Source organism: Gopherus flavomarginatus, chromosome 1 (assembly GCF_025201925.1).
Source record: "Gopherus flavomarginatus isolate rGopFla2 chromosome 1, rGopFla2.mat.asm, whole genome shotgun sequence".
Classification (NCBI taxonomy): domain Eukaryota; kingdom Metazoa; phylum Chordata; order Testudines; family Testudinidae; genus Gopherus; species Gopherus flavomarginatus.
This window is the reverse complement of record NC_066617.1, coordinates 167,406,781-167,426,601: the sequence shown is the minus strand read 5'-3', so window position 1 is coordinate 167,426,601 and position 19,821 is coordinate 167,406,781. Positions and strand designations below refer to the sequence as shown.

At 52.9% G+C, this 19,821-nt stretch overlaps 1 protein-coding gene across 26 annotated transcripts in view; it reads left to right on the top strand.

The window, feature by feature from the left end:
* ABI3BP (ABI family member 3 binding protein) overlaps positions 1-19,821 on the top strand; it is a 325,810-nt gene that overhangs the window by 202,378 nt on the left and 103,611 nt on the right. For 22 of the 26 annotated variants that reach the window (XM_050956429.1, XM_050956543.1, XM_050956513.1 and 19 more), the window contains one exon: positions 18,358-18,438. The exons of the other annotated variants lie outside the window; for them this stretch is intronic. In XM_050956429.1, the coding sequence (XP_050812386.1) occupies positions 18,358-18,438 (81 nt within the window). The remainder of the gene's footprint in view (positions 1-18,357; positions 18,439-19,821) is intronic. 26 annotated transcript variants of the gene reach the window in all.

The following is a 19,821-nucleotide window of genomic DNA, read 5'->3' as shown; positions in this document are numbered from 1 at the left end:
ATAATGCTGTCATCATGTCCAGGCTCTATATATCAAAATGTCCCAACTGGCACTTGTGACAATTGCAGCACTATAAGAGTGACGTAGTTAGTTTGGGGATAGATAATACTTAGTGCTTTGCATTTTTAAGCCATTTTACAAACACTAACTAAGATGTGTGCCCTGTGTATCCTGTGATTTCTCAGGTTTGGTGTTAGCTGCAGAATCTACCCTAGGCAGTAGATTCTGTAGAATCTAACCTTTCGTTACATTAATGAAATTTGTTTCTAGCCTTCATGGTTTTGAAGAAAATCTTGGAAAAATTATGAGAACGTAAAACCAATGCTGTGTTGTCTTTCTGAGGCCCTGCTTATACTGAAAATAGTTAAGGTGTAGGTACGATGGTGCAACCTGCCAGTGTAGATGTGTTACACTGGTGTAGGATGCATTTTACATTGACACAGCATAGCTACTTCAGGGTCTGTACTGATAGAGATATTCCCAATATAGACAGGGCGTTAGTCTGCAGACACCTTAAAGCAACAACTCTGAGAGGTGCAGACTGCCCAGTTTGCCGTGCTAGGAAATGACTGGAACTTGAATATGATCACTTAAATGGCTACTGTAACTATTTCACTGATGTTCATTTAGTAGAAACATAGACTCATAGACTCATAGACTCATAGGTCAGAAGGGACCAATCTGATCATCTAGTCTGACCTCCTGCACAAGGCAGGCCACAGAACCCCACCCATCCAATTTTATACAACCCCTATCCCAGGACCGAGTTATTGAAATCCTCAAAAATGGTTTGAAGACCTCAAGCTGCAGAGACACCACCAGCAAGCGACCCGTGCCCCACGCTGCAGGGGAAGGCGAAAAACCTCCAGGGCACCTGCCAATCCGCCCTGGAGGAAAATTCCTTCCCGACCCCAAATATGGCGATCAGCTAAACCCTGAGCATGTGGGCAAGAGTCACCAGCCAGCACCCAAGAAGGAGTTCTCCGCAGCAACTCAGTACCCATCGCATGCAACATCTCCTCGCAGACCATTGAGCAAACCTGTCTGGTGGTAATTCAAGATCAATTGCCCAAATTGACGATCCTATCATAACATCCCCTCCATATACTTATCAAGCTTTGTCTTAAAGCCAGGAAAGTCTTTTGCCCCTACTACTTCCCTCGGAAGGCTATTCCAGAACTTCACTCCCCTAATGGTCAGAAACCTTCGTCTAATTTCAAGTCTAAACTTCCTAATATCCAGTTTATACCCATTCGTCCTCGTGGCTACATTAGTACTAAACTTAAATAATTCCTCTCCCTCCCTAACGTTAACCCCCTTGATGTATTTATATAGGGCGAGCATATCCCCCCTCAGCCTTCTTTTGGCCAGGCTAAACAAGCCAAGCTCTTTGAGTCTCCTTTCATAAGGCAGTTTTTCCATTCCTCGGATCATCCTCGTAGCCCGTCTCTGAACCTGTTCCAGTTTGAATTCATCCTTCTTGAACATGGGACACCAGAACTGCACACAGTATTCCAGATGGGGTCTCACCAACGCCGTATACAACGGTACTAACACCTCCTTATCCTTGCAGGAAATACCCCGCCTGATGCATCCCAAAATCGCGTTTGCTTTTTTAACAGCCGTATCACATTGGCGACTCATAGTCATCCTGCTATCAACCAGTACCCCAAGGTCCTTCTCTTCCTCCGTCGCTTCCAACTGATGCTCCCCCAACGTATATCCAAAATTCTTATTATTAATTCCTAAATGCATGACCTTGCACTTTTCACTATTGTATTTCATCCTATTTCTATTACTCCAGTTTACAAGGTGGTTCAGATCTTCTTGAATAGCATCCCTGTCCTTCTCCGTGTTAGCAATACCCCCCAGCTTCGTGTCATCCGCGAACTTTATTAGCACATTCCCGCTCTTTGTGCCAAGGTCAGTAATAAAAAGGTTAAATAAGATCGGTCCCAAGACCGATCCTTGAGGGACTCCACTGGTGACCTCCTTCCAGTCCGACAGTTCACCTTTCAATACGACCCTCTGGAGTCTCCCCTTTAACCAGTTCCTTATCCACCTTACAACTTTCATATTCACTCCCAGCTTTTCCAATTTAAATAACAGCTCCCCGTGCGGAACCGTGTCGAACGCCTTACTGAAATCTAGGTAAATTATATCTACCGCATTTCCTTTATCTAAGTAATCCGTCACCTTCTCAAAGAAGGAGATCAGATTGGTTTGGCACGATCTACCTTTAGTAAATCCGTGTTGCAGTTCGTCCCAATTACCATTGACCTCTATGTCCTTAACTACTTTCTCCCTTAAAATTTTTTCCAAGACCTTACATACTACAGACGTCAAGCTAACAGGCCTATAATTACCCGGATCACTCTTTTTCCCTTTCTTAAAAATAGGAACTACATTAGCAATCCTCCAGTCATACGGCACAACACCCGAGATTATCGATTGCTTAAAAATTCTCGCTAACGGGCTCGCAATTTCACGCGCCAGTTCCTTTAATATCCTCGGGTGGAGATTGTCCGGGCCCTCCGACTTCGACCCATCAAGCTGTTCAAGTACGGCCTCTACCTCAGTTGCAGTAATATCCACTTCCACATCCACATTCCCGTTTATCATCCCTCCATCATCGCAAGGTTCCTCACTAGTCTTATTAAAAACCGAGGCAAAGTACTTGTTTAGATGTTGGGCCATGCCTAGGTTATCCTTAACCTCCATTCCATCCTCAGTGTATAGCGGCCCCACTTCTTCTTTCTTTGTTTTCTTCTTATTTATGTGGCTGTAGAACCTTTTACTATTGGTTTTGATTCCCTTTGCAAGTTCCAGTTCAATGCGGCTTTTAGCCTTCCTCACTTTATCCCTACATGTTCTGACCTCAGCAAGGTAGCTTTCTTTACTGATCCTGCCTTCCTTCCACTCCCTGTAAGCTTTCTGCTTTTGTCTAATCCCCTCTCTGAGTTGCTTGCTCATCCAGTTTGGCCTGCAACTCCTGCCCATGGTTCTTTTCCCCTTTCTCGGGATGCAGGCTTCCGACAGTCTCCGCAGCTGCGACTTAAAGTAATTCCAGGCCTCCTCCACATTTAAATCCACTAATTCCTCCGTCCAATCCACTTCCCTAACTAATTTCCTTAACTCCTTAAAGTTAGCCCTCGAGAAGTCAAAAACCCTAATCGCAGATCTACATTTGTTTATCCTTCCATCTAGTTTGAACTGAATCAGCTCATGATCACTCGAACCAAGGCTATCCCCTACCACCATTTCTTCTACGAGGTCCTCACTGCTCACCAACACCAAGTCTAGAATGGCATCCCCTCTAGTAGGTGCTTCAACTACTTGATGAAGAAATCCATCCGCAATCACATCCAGAAAAATCTGACCCCTATTATTCGTGCAAGTACTCGTCCTCCAGTCTATATCCGGGAAGTTGAAGTCCCCCATAATCACACATTTCCCCTTTGTGTTTACTTCATTAAAGACATTAAAGAGGTCTCTATCCATATCCCAATCCGATCCCGGCGGTCTGTAGCACACCCCAAGCACTATCTCAGGGGAAGCTCTAGTTGCTTTTTTACCCAGCGTGATTTTTGCCCAGACGGACTCCGTCTTATCCATTCCATCGCATCTTATTTCGCTACATTTAATTTCATCATTGATGTACAAGGCTACTCCCCCACCTTTGCCTTTCTTCCTGTCTTTTCTGAACAGCACATAGCCTTCAATACCCGTGCTCCAGTCATGAGTACTATTCCACCAGGTTTCGGTAATCCCTATAATATCCGGCTTCACTTCCTGCACGAGTAACTCCAGTTCCTCCATCTTGTTACCTAGGCTCCTCGCGTTAGTGTACAAACCTTTTAATTTTCGGCGTTTGGCGTCAGTGACATTCTTTCCCCCGTCGTGCACAAACTGTCTGCCACCAGCATCACCCGTTACTCTGGTTTCTACTCCACTATTCCTCCTTGGATCAAATCTTGGGGCCGCAAGGGTATCCCCGCTCACTTTGTTTACTTCCCTCTCCAGGTTATGTTCTGGCGTGGAGATCTCCCGAACATTTCCCAACCATCTCCCCCAACTTTCTAGTTTAAAGCCCTCTTGATGAGGTCGGCGAGCCTCCATCCTAGAATCCTATTTCCCTCCTTGCTGAGATGAAGTCCATCGTGAGCAAACAGTGTCTATCCGTAAACGCGTCCCAGTGACCGTACATCCCAAAGCCCTCCTTATAACACCACTCCCTGAGCCATCTGTTGATCGCCATAATCTTGTCCCTCCTTCGTCGCCCCGCTCTAGGAACTGGCAGAATCCCACTGAAGATCACCTGAGCCTCGATGTCTTTAAGCCTCTTCCCCAGTCTGAAATAGTCCTCCTTGATACAGTCCAGTGAGTAACTAGCCGTATCGTTCGTTCCCACATGAAGGATAATCAACGGATTTTTTCCCGCTCCCGCTAAGATCGTATTCAGGCTCAAGTCCACATCCTGTATCTTAGCCCCCGGCAGACAGCACACTCTTCTGTTCTCCCGATCCGGTCTAGTTACAGGCCTGTCTACTCTTCTCAGTAGAGAGTCTCCAATCACGTAGACTTGCCTTTTCCTGGTGACAATGCGATTCTCCGGTCTATCCCCCACAGCAGCTGGCCGTGATTCCTCCTGATTTGTATTCGACCTCACCATCCTCCTAGGGCTTGTACTTGATGTCGCCTCCACTGACTGCTCCCCTCCATCTGCAGGACTAGCTGCTTGCCTCTTCTTCCTTGCCGTTACTCCTTCAGCAGCCCGCTGTGTTCCATCTTCATTTCCCAACTCAGCAAACCTATTCCTGAGTTCTATTTGTCCATCGCTGGCCCGTCTTATCCTCTGTCTGGTTCTCCTAGTGACATGTTTCCACCGTCCACTTTCCTCACCCAACAGTCCCTCCTCAGAGTCCTTAGGTCCTGCTTCTGTCTGCTCGCCTGAGCTTGTCCCCTGTGCCACATCATGTCTGTGTTCCATGATCTGCTCAAATCCCCTTCTAAACTCAGCCAGAGTTTCCACTTGCATCTCCAGTCCCCTTACCTTTTCCTCCAGCAGCTCTATCAGACGACACTTCATGCAGATGAAACTCCTTTCAGGTGCTCCCTCTAGGACCATGTACATGCCGCAGCTGCCGCACCCAGTCATCCTCAGTGTGTCTGCACCTGCTACCTCTGCCTCCATCGTAGCACTGCAACTCTGTGCCTGGCAATCCACAGCTCACACCGCACCGCAGGCCACCGACCAGCGCAGGGCTGCCTCTTCCCTGGTCTGCCTTCCCGGTTCCTCTGCCTTGGCCTCCCCTGCAACCTCCCCCTGGAAACTCCCACTGAAACTCCCCTGTTAGCCGCTCTGTTCGCCGCCTCCTGTGCCGCTGCAGCTGACTGTGCCGCTGCCTGAGTGCCTGGCTCCTTATATAGGACCCCTAATCAGGTAAGCCCCGCCCCCAACTCAGGGCTCAGCCTCGCTCTCAGCACACAGCCCCTAGCAGCCTGCACACACACTCACTCACACACAAACACCACAAACTACAAAAACCACAAAAACCTGCTCCTCCAACAGCACTCCCACTGAAACTCCCCTGTTAGCCGCTCTGTTCGCCGCCTCCTGTGCCGCTGCAGCTGACTGTGCCGCTGCCTGAGTGCCTGGCTCCTTATATAGGACCCCTAATCAGGTAAGCCCCGCCCCCAACTCAGGGCTCAGCCTCGCTCTCAGCACACAGCCCCTAGCAGCCTGCACACACACTCACTCACACACAAACACCACAAACTACAAAAACCACAAAAAACCTGCTCCTCCAACAGCACTCCCACTGAAACTCCCCTGTTAGCCGCTCTGTTCGCCGCCTCCTGTGCCGCTGCAGCTGACTGTGCCGCTGCCTGAGTGCCTGGCTCCTTATATAGGACCCCTAATCAGGTAAGCCCCGCCCCCAACTCAGGGCTCAGCCTCGCTCTCAGCACACAGCCCCTAGCAGCCTGCACACACACTCACTCACACACAAACACCACAAACTACAAAAACCCCAAAAACCTGCTCCTCCAACAGCACTCCCACTGAAACTCCCCTGTTAGCCGCTCTGTTCGCCGCCTCCTGTGCCGCTGCAGCTGACTGTGCCGCTGCCTGAGTGCCTGGCTCCTTATATAGGACCCCTAATCAGGTAAGCCCCGCCCCCAACTCAGGGCTCAGCCTCGCTCTCAGCACACAGCCCCTAGCAGCCTGCACACACACTCACTCACACACAAACACCACAAACTACAAAAACCACAAAAACCTGCTCCTCCAACAGCACTCCCACTGAAACTCCCCTGTTAGCCGCTCTGTTCGCCGCCTCCTGTGCCGCTGCAGCTGACTGTGCCGCTGCCTGAGTGCCTGGCTCCTTATATAGGACCCCTAATCAGGTAAGCCCCGCCCCCAACTCAGGCTCAGCCTCGCTCTCAGCACACAGCCCCTAGCAGCCTGCACACACACTCACTCACACACAAACACCACAAACTACAAAAACCACAAAAACCTGCTCCTCCAACAGCACTCCCACTGAAACTCCCCTGTTAGCCGCTCTGTTCGCCGCCTCCTGTGCCGCTGCAGCTGACTGTGCCGCTGCCTGAGTGCATGGCTCCTTATATAGGACCCCTAATCAGGTAAGCCCCGCCCCCAACTCAGGGCTCAGCCTCGCTCTCAGCACACAGCCCCTAGCAGCCTGCACACACACTCACTCACACACAAACACCACAAACTACAAAACCACAAAAACCTGCTCCTCCAACAGCACTCCCACTGAAACTCCCCTGTTAGCCGCTCTGTTCGCCGCCTCCTGTGCCGCTGCAGCTGACTGTGCCGCTGCCTGAGTGCCTGGCTCCTTATATAGGACCCCTAATCAGGTAAGCCCCGCCCCCAACTCAGGGCTCAGCCTCGCTCTCAGCACACAGCCCCTAGCAGCCTGCACACACACTCACTCACACACAAACACCACAAACTACAAAAACCACAAAAACCTGCTCCTCCAACAGCACTCCCACTGAAACTCCCCTGTTAGCCGCTCTGTTCGCCGCCTCCTGTGCCGCTGCAGCTGACTGTGCCGCTGCCTGAGTGCCTGGCTCCTTATATAGGACCCCTAATCAGGTAAGCCCCGCCCCCAACTCAGGGCTCAGCCTCGCTCTCAGCACACAGCCCCTAGCAGCCTGCACACACACTCACTCACACACAAACACCACAAACTACAAAAACCACAAAAACCTGCTCCTCCAACAGCACTCCCACTGAAACTCCCCTGTTAGCCGCTCTGTTCGCCGCCTCCTGTGCCGCTGCAGCTGACTGTGCCGCTGCCTGAGTGCCTGGCTCCTTATATAGGACCCCTAATCAGGTAAGCCCCGCCCCCAACTCAGGGCTCAGCCTCGCTCTCAGCACACAGCCCCTAGCAGCCTGCACACACACTCACTCACACACAAACACCACAAACTACAAAAACCACAAAAACCTGCTCCTCCAACAGCACTCCCACTGAAACTCCCCTGTTAGCCGCTCTGTTCGCCGCCTCCTGTGCCGCTGCAGCTGACTGTGCCGCTGCCTGAGTGCCTGGCTCCTTATATAGGACCCCTAATCAGGTAAGCCCCGCCCCCAACTCAGGGCTCAGCCTCGCTCTCAGCACACAGCCCCTAGCAGCCTGCACACACACTCACTCACACACAAACACCACAAAATACAAAAACCACAAAAACCTGCTCCTCCAACAGCACTCCCACTGAAACTCCCCTGTTAGCCGCTCTGTTCGCCGCCTCCTGTGCCGCTGCAGCTGACTGTGCCGCTGCCCGAGTGCCTGGCTCCTTATATAGGACCCCTAATCAGGTAAGCCCCGCCCCCAACTCAGGGCTCAGCCTCGCTCTCAGCACACAGCCCCTAGCAGCCTGCACACACACTCACTCACACACAAACACCACAAACTACAAAAACCACAAAAACCTGCTCCTCCAACAGCACTCCCACTGAAACTCCCCTGTTAGCCGCTCTGTTCGCCGCCTCCTGTGCCGCTGCAGCTGACTGTGCCGCTGCCTGAGTGCCTGGCTCCTTATATAGGACCCCTAATCAGGTAAGCCCCGCCCCCAACTCAGGGCTCAGCCTCGCTCTCAGCACACAGCCCCTAGCAGCCTGCACACACACTCACTCACACACAAACACCACAAACTACAAAAACCACAAAAACCTGCTCCTCCAACAGCACTCCCACTGAAACTCCCCTGTTAGCCGCTCTGTTCGCCGCCTCCTGTGCCGCTGCAGCTGACTGTGCCGCTGCCTGAGTGCCTGGCTCCTTATATAGGACCCCTAATCAGGTAAGCCCCGCCCCCAACTCAGGGCTCAGCCTCGCTCTCAGCACACAGCCCCTAGCAGCCTGCACACACACTCACTCACACACAAACACCACAAACTACAAAAACCACAAAAACCTGCTCCTCCAACAGCACTCCCACTGAAACTCCCCTGTTAGCCGCTCTGTTCGCCGCCTCCTGTGCCGCTGCAGCTGACTGTGCCGCTGCCTGAGTGCCTGGCTCCTTATATAGGACCCCTAATCAGGTAAGCCCCGCCCCCAACTCAGGGCTCAGCCTCGCTCTCAGCACACAGCCCCTAGCAGCCTGCACACACACTCACTCACACACAAAAACCACAAACTACAAAAACCACAAAAACCTGCTCCTCCAACAGCACTCCCACTGAAACTCCCCTGTTAGCCGCTCTGTTCGCCGCCTCCTGTGCCGCTGCAGCTGACTGTGCCGCTGCCTGAGTGCCTGGCTCCTTATATAGGACCCCTAATCAGGTAAGCCCCGCCCCCAACTCAGGGCTCAGCCTCGCTCTCAGCACACAGCCCCTAGCAGCCTGCACACACACTCACTCACACACAAACACCACAAACTACAAAAACCACAAAAACCTGCTCCTCCAACAGCACTCCCACTGAAACTCCCCTGTTAGCCGCTCTGTTCGCCGCCTCCTGTGCCGCTGCAGCTGACTGTGCCGCTGCCTGAGTGCCTGGCTCCTTATATAGGACCCCTAATCAGGTAAGCCCCGCCCCCAACTCAGGGCTCAGCCTCGCTCTCAGCACACAGCCCCTAGCAGCCTGCACACACACTCACTCACACACAAACACCACAAACTACAAAAACCACAAAAACCTGCTCCTCCAACAGCACTCCCACTGAAACTCCCCTGTTAGCCGCTCTGTTCGCCGCCTCCTGTGCCGCTGCAGCTGACTGTGCCGCTGCCTGAGTGCCTGGCTCCTTATATAGGACCCCTAATCAGGTAAGCCCCGCCCCCAACTCAGGGCTCAGCCTCGCTCTCAGCACACAGCCCCTAGCAGCCTGCACACACACTCACTCACACACAAACACCACAAACTACAAAAACCACAAAAACCTGCTCCTCCAACAGCACTCCCACTGAAACTCCCCTGTTAGCCGCTCTGTTCGCCGCCTCCTGTGCCGCTGCAGCTGACTGTGCCGCTGCCTGAGTGCCTGGCTCCTTATATAGGACCCCTAATCAGGTAAGCCCCGCCCCCAACTCAGGGCTCAGCCTCGCTCTCAGCACACAGCCCCTAGCAGCCTGCACACACACTCACTCACACACAAACACCACAAACTACAAAAACCACAAAAACCTGCTCCTCCAACAGCACTCCCACTGAAACTCCCCTGTTAGCCGCTCTGTTCGCCGCCTCCTGTGCCGCTGCAGCTGACTGTGCCGCTGCCTGAGTGCCTGGCTCCTTATATAGGACCCCTAATCAGGTAAGCCCCGCCCCCAACTCAGGGCTCAGCCTCGCTCTCAGCACACAGCCCCTAGCAGCCTGCACACACACTCACTCACACACAAACACCACAAACTACAAAAACCACAAAAACCTGCTCCTCCAACAGCACTCCCACTGAAACTCCCCTGTTAGCCGCTCTGTTCGCCGCCTCCTGTGCCGCTGCAGCTGACTGTGCCGCTGCCTGAGTGCCTGGCTCCTTATATAGGACCCCTAATCAGGTAAGCCCCGCCCCCAACTCAGGGCTCAGCCTCGCTCTCAGCACACAGCCCCTAGCAGCCTGCACACACACTCACTCACACACAAACACCACAAACTACAAAAACCACAAAAACCTGCTCCTCCAACAGCACTCCCACTGAAACTCCCCTGTTAGCCGCTCTGTTCGCCGCCTCCTGTGCCGCTGCAGCTGACTGTGCCGCTGCCTGAGTGCCTGGCTCCGTATATAGGACCCCTAATCAGGTAAGCCCCGCCCCCAACTCAGGGCTCAGCCTCGCTCTCAGCACACAGCCCCTAGCAGCCTGCACACACACTCACTCACACACAAACACCACAAACTACAAAAACCACAAAAACCTGCTCCTCCAACAGCACTCCCACTGAAACTCCCCTGTTAGCCGCTCTGTTCGCCGCCTCCTGTGCCGCTGCAGCTGACTGTGCCGCTGCCTGAGTGCCTGGCTCCTTATATAGGACCCCTAATCAGGTAAGCCCCGCCCCCAACTCAGGGCTCAGCCTCGCTCTCAGCACACAGCCCCTAGCAGCCTGCACACACACTCACTCACACACAAACACCACAAACTACAAAAACCACAAAAACCTGCTCCTCCAACAGCACTCCCACTGAAACTCCCCTGTTAGCCGCTCTGTTCGCCGCCTCCTGTGCCGCTGCAGCTGACTGTGCCGCTGCCTGAGTGCCTGGCTCCTTATATAGGACCCCTAATCAGGTAAGCCCCGCCCCCAACTCAGGGCTCAGCCTCGCTCTCAGCACACAGCCCCTAGCAGCCTGCACACACACTCACTCACACACAAACACCACAAACTACAAAAACCACAAAAACCTGCTCCTCCAACAGCACTCCCACTGAAACTCCCCTGTTAGCCGCTCTGTTCGCCGCCTCCTGTGCCGCTGCAGCTGACTGTGCCGCTGCCTGAGTGCCTGGCTCCTTATATAGGACCCCTAATCAGGTAAGCCCCGCCCCCAACTCAGGGCTCAGCCTCGCTCTCAGCACACAGCCCCTAGCAGCCTGCACACACACTCACTCACACACAAACACCACAAACTACAAAAACCACAAAAACCTGCTCCTCCAACAGCACTCCCACTGAAACTCCCCTGTTAGCCGCTCTGTTCGCCGCCTCCTGTGCCGCTGCAGCTGACTGTGCCGCTGCCTGAGTGCCTGGCTCCTTATATAGGACCCCTAATCAGGTAAGCCCCGCCCCCAACTCAGGGCTCAGCCTCGCTCTCAGCACACAGCCCCTAGCAGCCTGCACACACACTCACTCACACACAAACACCACAAACTACAAAAACCACAAAAACCTGCTCCTCCAACAGCACTCCCACTGAAACTCCCCTGTTAGCCGCTCTGTTCGCCGCCTCCTGTGCCGCTGCAGCTGACAGTGCCGCTGCCTGAGTGCCTGGCTCCTTATATAGGACCCCTAATCAGGTAAGCCCCGCCCCCAACACAGGGCTCAGCCTCGCTCTCAGCACACAGCCCCTAGCAGCCTGCACACACACTCACTCACACACAAACACCACAAACTACAAAAACCACAAAAACCTGCTCCTCCAACAGCACTCCCACTGAAACTCCCCTGTTAGCCGCTCTGTTCGCCGCCTCCTGTGCCGCTGCAGCTGACTGTGCCGCTGCCTGAGTGCCTGGCTCCTTATATAGGACCCCTAATCAGGTAAGCCCCGCCCCCAACTCAGGGCTCAGCCTCGCTCTCAGCACACAGCCCCTAGCAGCCTGCACACACACTCACTCACACACAAACACCACAAACTACAAAAACCACAAAAACCTGCTCCTCCAACAGCACTCCCACTGAAACTCCCCTGTTAGCCGCTCTGTTCGCCGCCTCCTGTGCCGCTGCAGCTGACTGTGCCGCTGCCTGAGTGCCTGGCTCCTTATATAGGACCCCTAATCAGGTAAGCCCCGCCCCCAACTCAGGGCTCAGCCTCGCTCTCAGCACACAGCCCCTAGCAGCCTGCACACACACTCACTCACACACAAACACCACAAACTACAAAAACCACAAAAACCTGCTCCTCCAACAGCACTCCCACTGAAACTCCCCTGTTAGCCGCTCTGTTCGCCGCCTCCTGTGCCGCTGCAGCTGACTGTGCCGCTGCCTGAGTGCCTGGCTCCTTATATAGGACCCCTAATCAGGTAAGCCCCGCCCCCAACTCAGGGCTCAGCCTCGCTCTCAGCACACAGCCCCTAGCAGCCTGCACACACACTCACTCACACACAAACACCACAAACTACAAAAACCACAAAAACCTGCTCCTCCAACAGCACTCCCACTGAAACTCCCCTGTTAGCCGCTCTGTTCGCCGCCTCCTGTGCCGCTGCAGCTGACTGTGCCGCTGCCTGAGTGCCTGGCTCCTTATATAGGACCCCTAATCAGGTAAGCCCCGCCCCCAACTCAGGGCTCAGCCTCGCTCTCAGCACACAGCCCCTAGCAGCCTGCACACACACTCACTCACACACAAACACCACAAACTACAAAAACCACAAAAACCTGCTCCTCCAACAGCACTCCCACTGAAACTCCCCCTGTTAGCCGCTCTGTTCGCCGCCTCCTGTGCCGCTGCAGCTGACTGTGCCGCTGCCTGAGTGCCTGGCTCCTTATATAGGACCCCTAATCAGGTAAGCCCCGCCCCCAACTCAGGGCTCAGCCTCGCTCTCAGCACACAGCCCCTAGCAGCCTGCACACACACTCACTCACACACAAACACCACAAACTACAAAAACCACAAAAACCTGCTCCTCCAACAGCACTCCCACTGAAACTCCCCTGTTAGCCGCTCTGTTCGCCGCCTCCTGTGCCGCTGCAGCTGACTGTGCCGCTGCCTGAGTGCCTGGCTCCTTATATAGGACCCCTAATCAGGTAAGCCCCGCCCCCAACTCAGGGCTCAGCCTCGCTCTCAGCACACAGCCCCTAGCAGCCTGCACACACACTCACTCACACACAAACACCACAAACTACAAAAACCACAAAAACCTGCTCCTCCAACAGCACTCCCACTGAAACTCCCCTGTTAGCCGCTCTGTTCGCCGCCTCCTGTGCCGCTGCAGCTGACTGTGCCGCTGCCTGAGTGCCTGGCTCCTTATATAGGACCCCTAATAAGGTAAGCCCCGCCCCCAACTCAGGGCTCAGCCTCGCTCTCAGCACACAGCCCCTAGCAGCCTGCACACACACTCACTCACACACAAACACCACAAACTACAAAAACCACAAAAACCTGCTCCTCCAACAGCACTCCCACTGAAACTCCCCTGTTAGCCGCTCTGTTCGCCGCCTCCTGTGCCGCTGCAGCTGACTGTGCCGCTGCCTGAGTGCCTGGCTCCTTATATAGGACCCCTAATCAGGTAAGCCCCGCCCCCAACTCAGGGCTCAGCCTCGCTCTCAGCACACAGCCCCTAGCAGCCTGCACACACACTCACTCACACACAAACACCACAAACTACAAAAACCACAAAAACCTGCTCCTCCAACAGCACTCCCACTGAAACTCCCCTGTTAGCCGCTCTGTTCGCCGCCTCCTGTGCCGCTGCAGCTGACTGTGCCGCTGCCTGAGTGCCTGGCTCCTTATATAGGACCCCTAATCAGGTAAGCCCCGCCCCCAACTCAGGGCTCAGCCTCGCTCTCAGCACACAGCCCCTAGCAGCCTGCACACACACTCACTCACACACAAACACCACAAACTACAAAAACCACAAAAACCTGCTCCTCCAACAGCACTCCCACTGAAACTCCCCTGTTAGCCGCTCTGTTCGCCGCCTCCTGTGCCGCTGCAGCTGACTGTGCCGCTGCCTGAGTGCCTGGCTCCTTATATAGGACCCCTAATCAGGTAAGCCCCCCCCCCAACTCAGGGCTCAGCCTCGCTCTCAGCACACAGCCCCTAGCAGCCTGCACACACACTCACTCACACACAAACACCACAAACTACAAAAACCACAAAAACCTGCTCCTCCAACAGCACTCCCACTGAAACTCCCCTGTTAGCCGCTCTGTTCGCCGCCTCCTGTGCCGCTGCAGCTGACTGTGCCGCTGCCTGAGTGCCTGGCTCCTTATATAGGACCCCTAATCAGGTAAGCCCCGCCCCCAACTCAGGGCTCAGCCTCGCTCTCAGCACACAGCCCCTAGCAGCCTGCACACACACTCACTCACACACAAACACCACAAACTACAAAACCACAAAAACCTGCTCCTCCAACAGCACTCCCACTGAAACTCCCCTGTTAGCCGCTCTGTTCGCCGCCTCCTGTGCCGCTGCAGCTGACTGTGCCGCTGCCTGAGTGCCTGGCTCCTTATATAGGACCCCTAATCAGGTAAGCCCCGCCCCCAACTCAGGGCTCAGCCTCGCTCTCAGCACACAGCCCCTAGCAGCCTGCACACACACTCACTCACACACAAACACCACAAACTACAAAAACCACAAAAACCTGCTCCTCCAACAGCACTCCCACTGAAACTCCCCTGTTAGCCGCTCTGTTCGCCGCCTCCTGTGCCGCTGCAGCTGACTGTGCCGCTGCCTGAGTGCCTGGCTCCTTATATAGGACCCCTAATCAGGTAAGCCCCGCCCCCAACTCAGGGCTCAGCCTCGCTCTCAGCACACAGCCCCTAGCAGCCTGCACACACACTCACTCACACACAAACACCACAAACTACAAAAACCACAAAAACCTGCTCCTCCAACAGCACTCCCACTGAAACTCCCCTGTTAGCCGCTCTGTTCGCCGCCTCCTGTGCCGCTGCAGCTGACTGTGCCGCTGCCTGAGTGCCTGGCTCCTTATATAGGACCCCTAATCAGGTAAGCCCCGCCCCCAACTCAGGGCTCAGCCTCGCTCTCAGCACACAGCCCCTAGCAGCCTGCACACACACTCACTCACACACAAACACCACAAACTACAAAAACCACAAAAACCTGCTCCTCCAACAGCACTCCCACTGAAACTCCCCTGTTAGCCGCTCTGTTCGCCGCCTCCTGTGCCGCTGCAGCTGACTGTGCCGCTGCCTGAGTGCCTGGCTCCTTATATAGGACCCCTAATCAGGTAAGCCCCGCCCCCAACTCAGGGCTCAGCCTCGCTCTCAGCACACAGCCCCTAGCAGCCTGCACACACACTCACTCACACACAAACACCACAAACTACAAAAACCACAAAAACCTGCTCCTCCAACAGCACTCCCACTGAAACTCCCCTGTTAGCCGCTCTGTTCGCCGCCTCCTGTGCCGCTGCAGCTGACTGTGCCGCTGCCTGAGTGCCTGGCTCCTTATATAGGACCCCTAATCAGGTAAGCCCCGCCCCCAACTCAGGGCTCAGCCTCGCTCTCAGCACACAGCCCCTAGCAGCCTGCACACACACTCACTCACACACAAACACCACAAACTACAAAAACCACAAAAACCTGCTCCTCCAACAGCACTCCCACTGAAACTCCCCTGTTAGCCGCTCTGTTCGCCGCCTCCTGTGCCGCTGCAGCTGACTGTGCCGCTGCCTGAGTGCCTGGCTCCTTATATAGGACCCCTAATCAGGTAAGCCCCGCCCCCAACTCAGGGCTCAGCCTCGCTCTCAGCACACAGCCCCTAGCAGCCTGCACACACACTCACTCACACACAAACACCACAAACTACAAAAACCACAAAAACCTGCTCCTCCAACAGCACTCCCACTGAAACTCCCCTGTTAGCCGCTCTGTTCGCCGCCTCCTGTGCCGCTGCAGCTGACTGTGCCGCTGCCTGAGTGCCTGGCTCCTTATATAGGACCCCTAATCAGGTAAGCCCCGCCCCCAACTCAGGGCTCAGCCTCGCTCTCAGCACACAGCCCCTAGCAGCCTGCACACACACTCACTCACACACAAACACCACAAACTACAAAAACCACAAAAACCTGCTCCTCCAACAGCACTCCCACTGAAACTCCCCTGTTAGCCGCTCTGTTCGCCGCCTCCTGTGCCGCTGCAGCTGACTGTGCCGCTGCCTGAGTGCCTGGCTCCTTATATAGGACCCCTAATCAGGTAAGCCCCGCCCCCAACTCAGGGCTCAGCCTCGCTCTCAGCACACAGCCCCTAGCAGCCTGCACACACACTCACTCACACACAAACACCACAAACTACAAAAACCACAAAAACCTGCTCCTCCAACAGCACTCCCACTGAAACTCCCCTGTTAGCCGCTCTGTTCGCCGCCTCCTGTGCCGCTGCAGCTGACTGTGCCGCTGCCTGAGTGCCTGGCTCCTTATATAGGACCCCTAATCAGGTAAGCCCCGCCCCCAACTCAGGGCTCAGCCTCGCTCTCAGCACACAGCCCCTAGCAGCCTGCACACACACTCACTCACACACAAACACCACAAACTACAAAACCACAAAAACCTGCTCCTCCAACAGCACTCCCACTGAAACTCCCCTGTTAGCCGCTCTGTTCGCCGCCTCCTGTGCCGCTGCAGCTGACTGTGCCGCTGCCTGAGTGCCTGGCTCCTTATATAGGACCCCTAATCAGGTAAGCCCCGCCCCCAACTCAGGGCTCAGCCTCGCTCTCAGCACACAGCCCCTAGCAGCCTGCACACACACTCACTCACACACAAACACCACAAACTACAAAAACCACAAAAACCTGCTCCTCCAACAGCACTCCCACTGAAACTCCCCTGTTAGCCGCTCTGTTCGCCGCCTCCTGTGCCGCTGCAGCTGACTGTGCCGCTGCCTGAGTGCCTGGCTCCTTATATAGGACCCCTAATCAGGTAAGCCCCGCCCCCAACTCAGGGCTCAGCCTCGCTCTCAGCACACAGCCCCTAGCAGCCTGCACACACACTCACTCACACACAAACACCACAAACAACAAAAACCACAAAAACCTGCTCCTCCAACAGCACTCCCACTGAAACTCCCCTGTTAGCCGCTCTGTTCGCCGCCTCCTGTGCCGCTGCAGCTGACTGTGCCGCTGCCTGAGTGCCTGGCTCCTTATATAGGACCCCTAATCAGGTAAGCCCCGCCCCCAACTCAGGGCTCAGCCTCGCTCTCAGCACACAGCCCCTAGCAGCCTGCACACACACTCACTCACACACAAACACCACAAACTACAAAAACCACAAAAACCTGCTCCTCCAACAGCACTCCCACTGAAACTCCCCTGTTAGCCGCTCTGTTCGCCGCCTCCTGTGCCGCTGCAGCTGACTGTGCCGCTGCCTGAGTGCCTGGCTCCTTATATAGGACCCCTAATCAGGTAAGCCCCGCCCCCAACTCAGGGCTCAGCCTCGCTCTCAGCACACAGCCCCTAGCAGCCTGCACACACACTCACTCACACACAAACACCACAAACTACAAAAACCACAAAACCTGCTCCTCCAACAGCACTCCCACTGAAACTCCCCTGTTAGCCGCTCTGTTCGCCGCCTCCTGTGCCGCTGCAGCTGACTGTGCCGCTGCCTGAGTGCCTGGCTCCTTATATAGGACCCCTAATCAGGTAAGCCCCGCCCCCAACTCAGGGCTCAGCCTCGCTCTCAGCACACAGCCCCTAGCAGCCTGCACACACACTCACTCACACACAAACACCACAAACTACAAAAACCACAAAAACCTGCTCCTCCAACAGCACTCCCACTGAAACTCCCCTGTTAGCCGCTCTGTTCGCCGCCTCCTGTGCCGCTGCAGCTGACTGTGCTCATCCCACAATCACAAACTGCCTCCCATGCTTCCACTGCTGCCAGAAGCCCTAATTGCCACCTACCCAGTTGCCAAAATTTCCAGCTTCCTACCTGGCATTGTCAGTAGCAACGTCTTTGGTGTCTCAAAACTGAAAAAGTGTGGACTGCCTAAAATTTGAATTTAATCTCAAAATAAATAACTTTGCAACTTCTGTTCTGACTGTTTTAGTCTTTTTCATATTGAATTCATGAAACCCATCAATTCTGTAATTTAAAAGAAGTTCCTGCAAAATTTCCTGTCTGCAACACCAGAGTGCCGCAGAATCTGGGAACTTTGCCACAGAATTTAGGTCCAGCGTGCTACAAGAGTACAGGACTTGGATGAACAGAGTGCTGATTGGTTGGAGGCAAGATAAGTTTATAATAGAGAGGTGAAGTCCTTGTTTTGGCAGAGGGCTGGGCTTTCCTGCTGGTTTTGTCTAGCTACTCTAAACATTTAACTGCGATACTGCCCTCTCACCCTTTTTTAAAAAAAAAAAAAAAACATGCATGTTAACTACTGCCTGATTTTTGGAATCTTTTAAGTTATTTTTGTTCCAGAGTAGGCTTCAAATCTATGCTTTCTGTGGTCTGAATAATGATGCATGCAATAATTCAGTTATGAACTGGACTTTTTTTTCTTTCAGTTTCATATGAACCACAACACATTCCTTCCAAACCAAAAGCATCTGCCAGTGTCATGCCAGAAATGCCACATAGTAAACCTGGTACAGTAACTATTTTTCTGTAATTCACTACTTGAACTTGGAGTAACCTTTTAGCCAAACTCAGTGGCACTGCTGCAAAAAGGTTAACCTAGATTTTGGGCACACGTGAAATGCAAACTGTATTAATGAGTTTGTTTTGAGTCATTTAGTGGTTCCCCGACCACCTTAAAGTTTTAAAGGTGTCCATTTTATAACATATGTGTCATGTTAAAAACCTGTTTCTTTTGAACAAGAAATAATTGTGCTTAAAGATTTCAGAAAGCCAACTTTTATTAAGCATATACACATTTAAAAACATATTTAAAAGACAGCAAGCATTGAAACACAATTTCTGTAATGAGAATTCTGCATTCCATTCACAGAACATTACTCCATTTTCAAATTTAGGGTTCCAACTAGTTTTCTGGATGTTGCAAAATTTGCTACAGAAACTAAGCTTCTGTTTAAAAAAACAAATAATGATTCTAGTGATGTGGAAAGTTTGAATGTAATTAGCCAGAGATGTAACTGAGTTTTTATTGAATGTATAGCACCGGGGAATATGCACTTAATGGAATTCTTAGTATGAATTTGTGTGTGTGTGTGTGTGTGTGTGTGTGTGTGTGTGTGTGTGTGTGTGTGTGTGTGTGTGTGTGTGTGTGTGTGTGTGTGTGTGTGTGTGTTTTAAAATAAACACAAATTCTCATATCCAGACTAAGAGAGTGGTGTCTGTTGCACTACATCTTTGCAACGTCAAGTCTCATTGGAAGTATTCTTTTAAAACTGCCTGTCTTTAACTGTGTAGATTATGTTCAAGGAAGCACACTGATCTATTTTTAAGAGAAACCTCTGCTCTCTAAAACCACTCTCAGCAAAGTGCTTAGGCATGGATTTAAGTCCGGCACTATTCACCAACGCACTTACATACCTGCTTAGGTGCTTTGCTGACTTGGGGTTTAATAGTCTTCACTTAAATTCATTTTTATTCTGACAGCAAAAAGTCCAGCTGCTCCAGAAGCTATATGTAAAATTTCTTCTAATGACCTTGAGTGGCCCAAGACAACATTGGGTAACGTTTTTTTCTTTAAAAAACAAGGAGTCCGGTGGCACCTTAAAGATTGACGGATTTATTTGGGCATAAGCTTTCGTGGGTAAAAAAACCTCACTTCTTCAGATGCATGGAGTGAAAGTTACAGATGCAGGCATTATATAATGACACATGATGTTTTTTCTTTACATTTTATGATAGGTACCTTGCCTTTAGGTTCCAATTAGAAACTATAATTTTGCTCCAGAAGATCATCTTATCCCAACTCTTTGATAGTTTCTGTAAGCCAAGAGTTTATCTGCTACTTTTATTCGCAAGTCCAATAAGCTTCTGTTGTTAAACCTGCAGTTGCAATT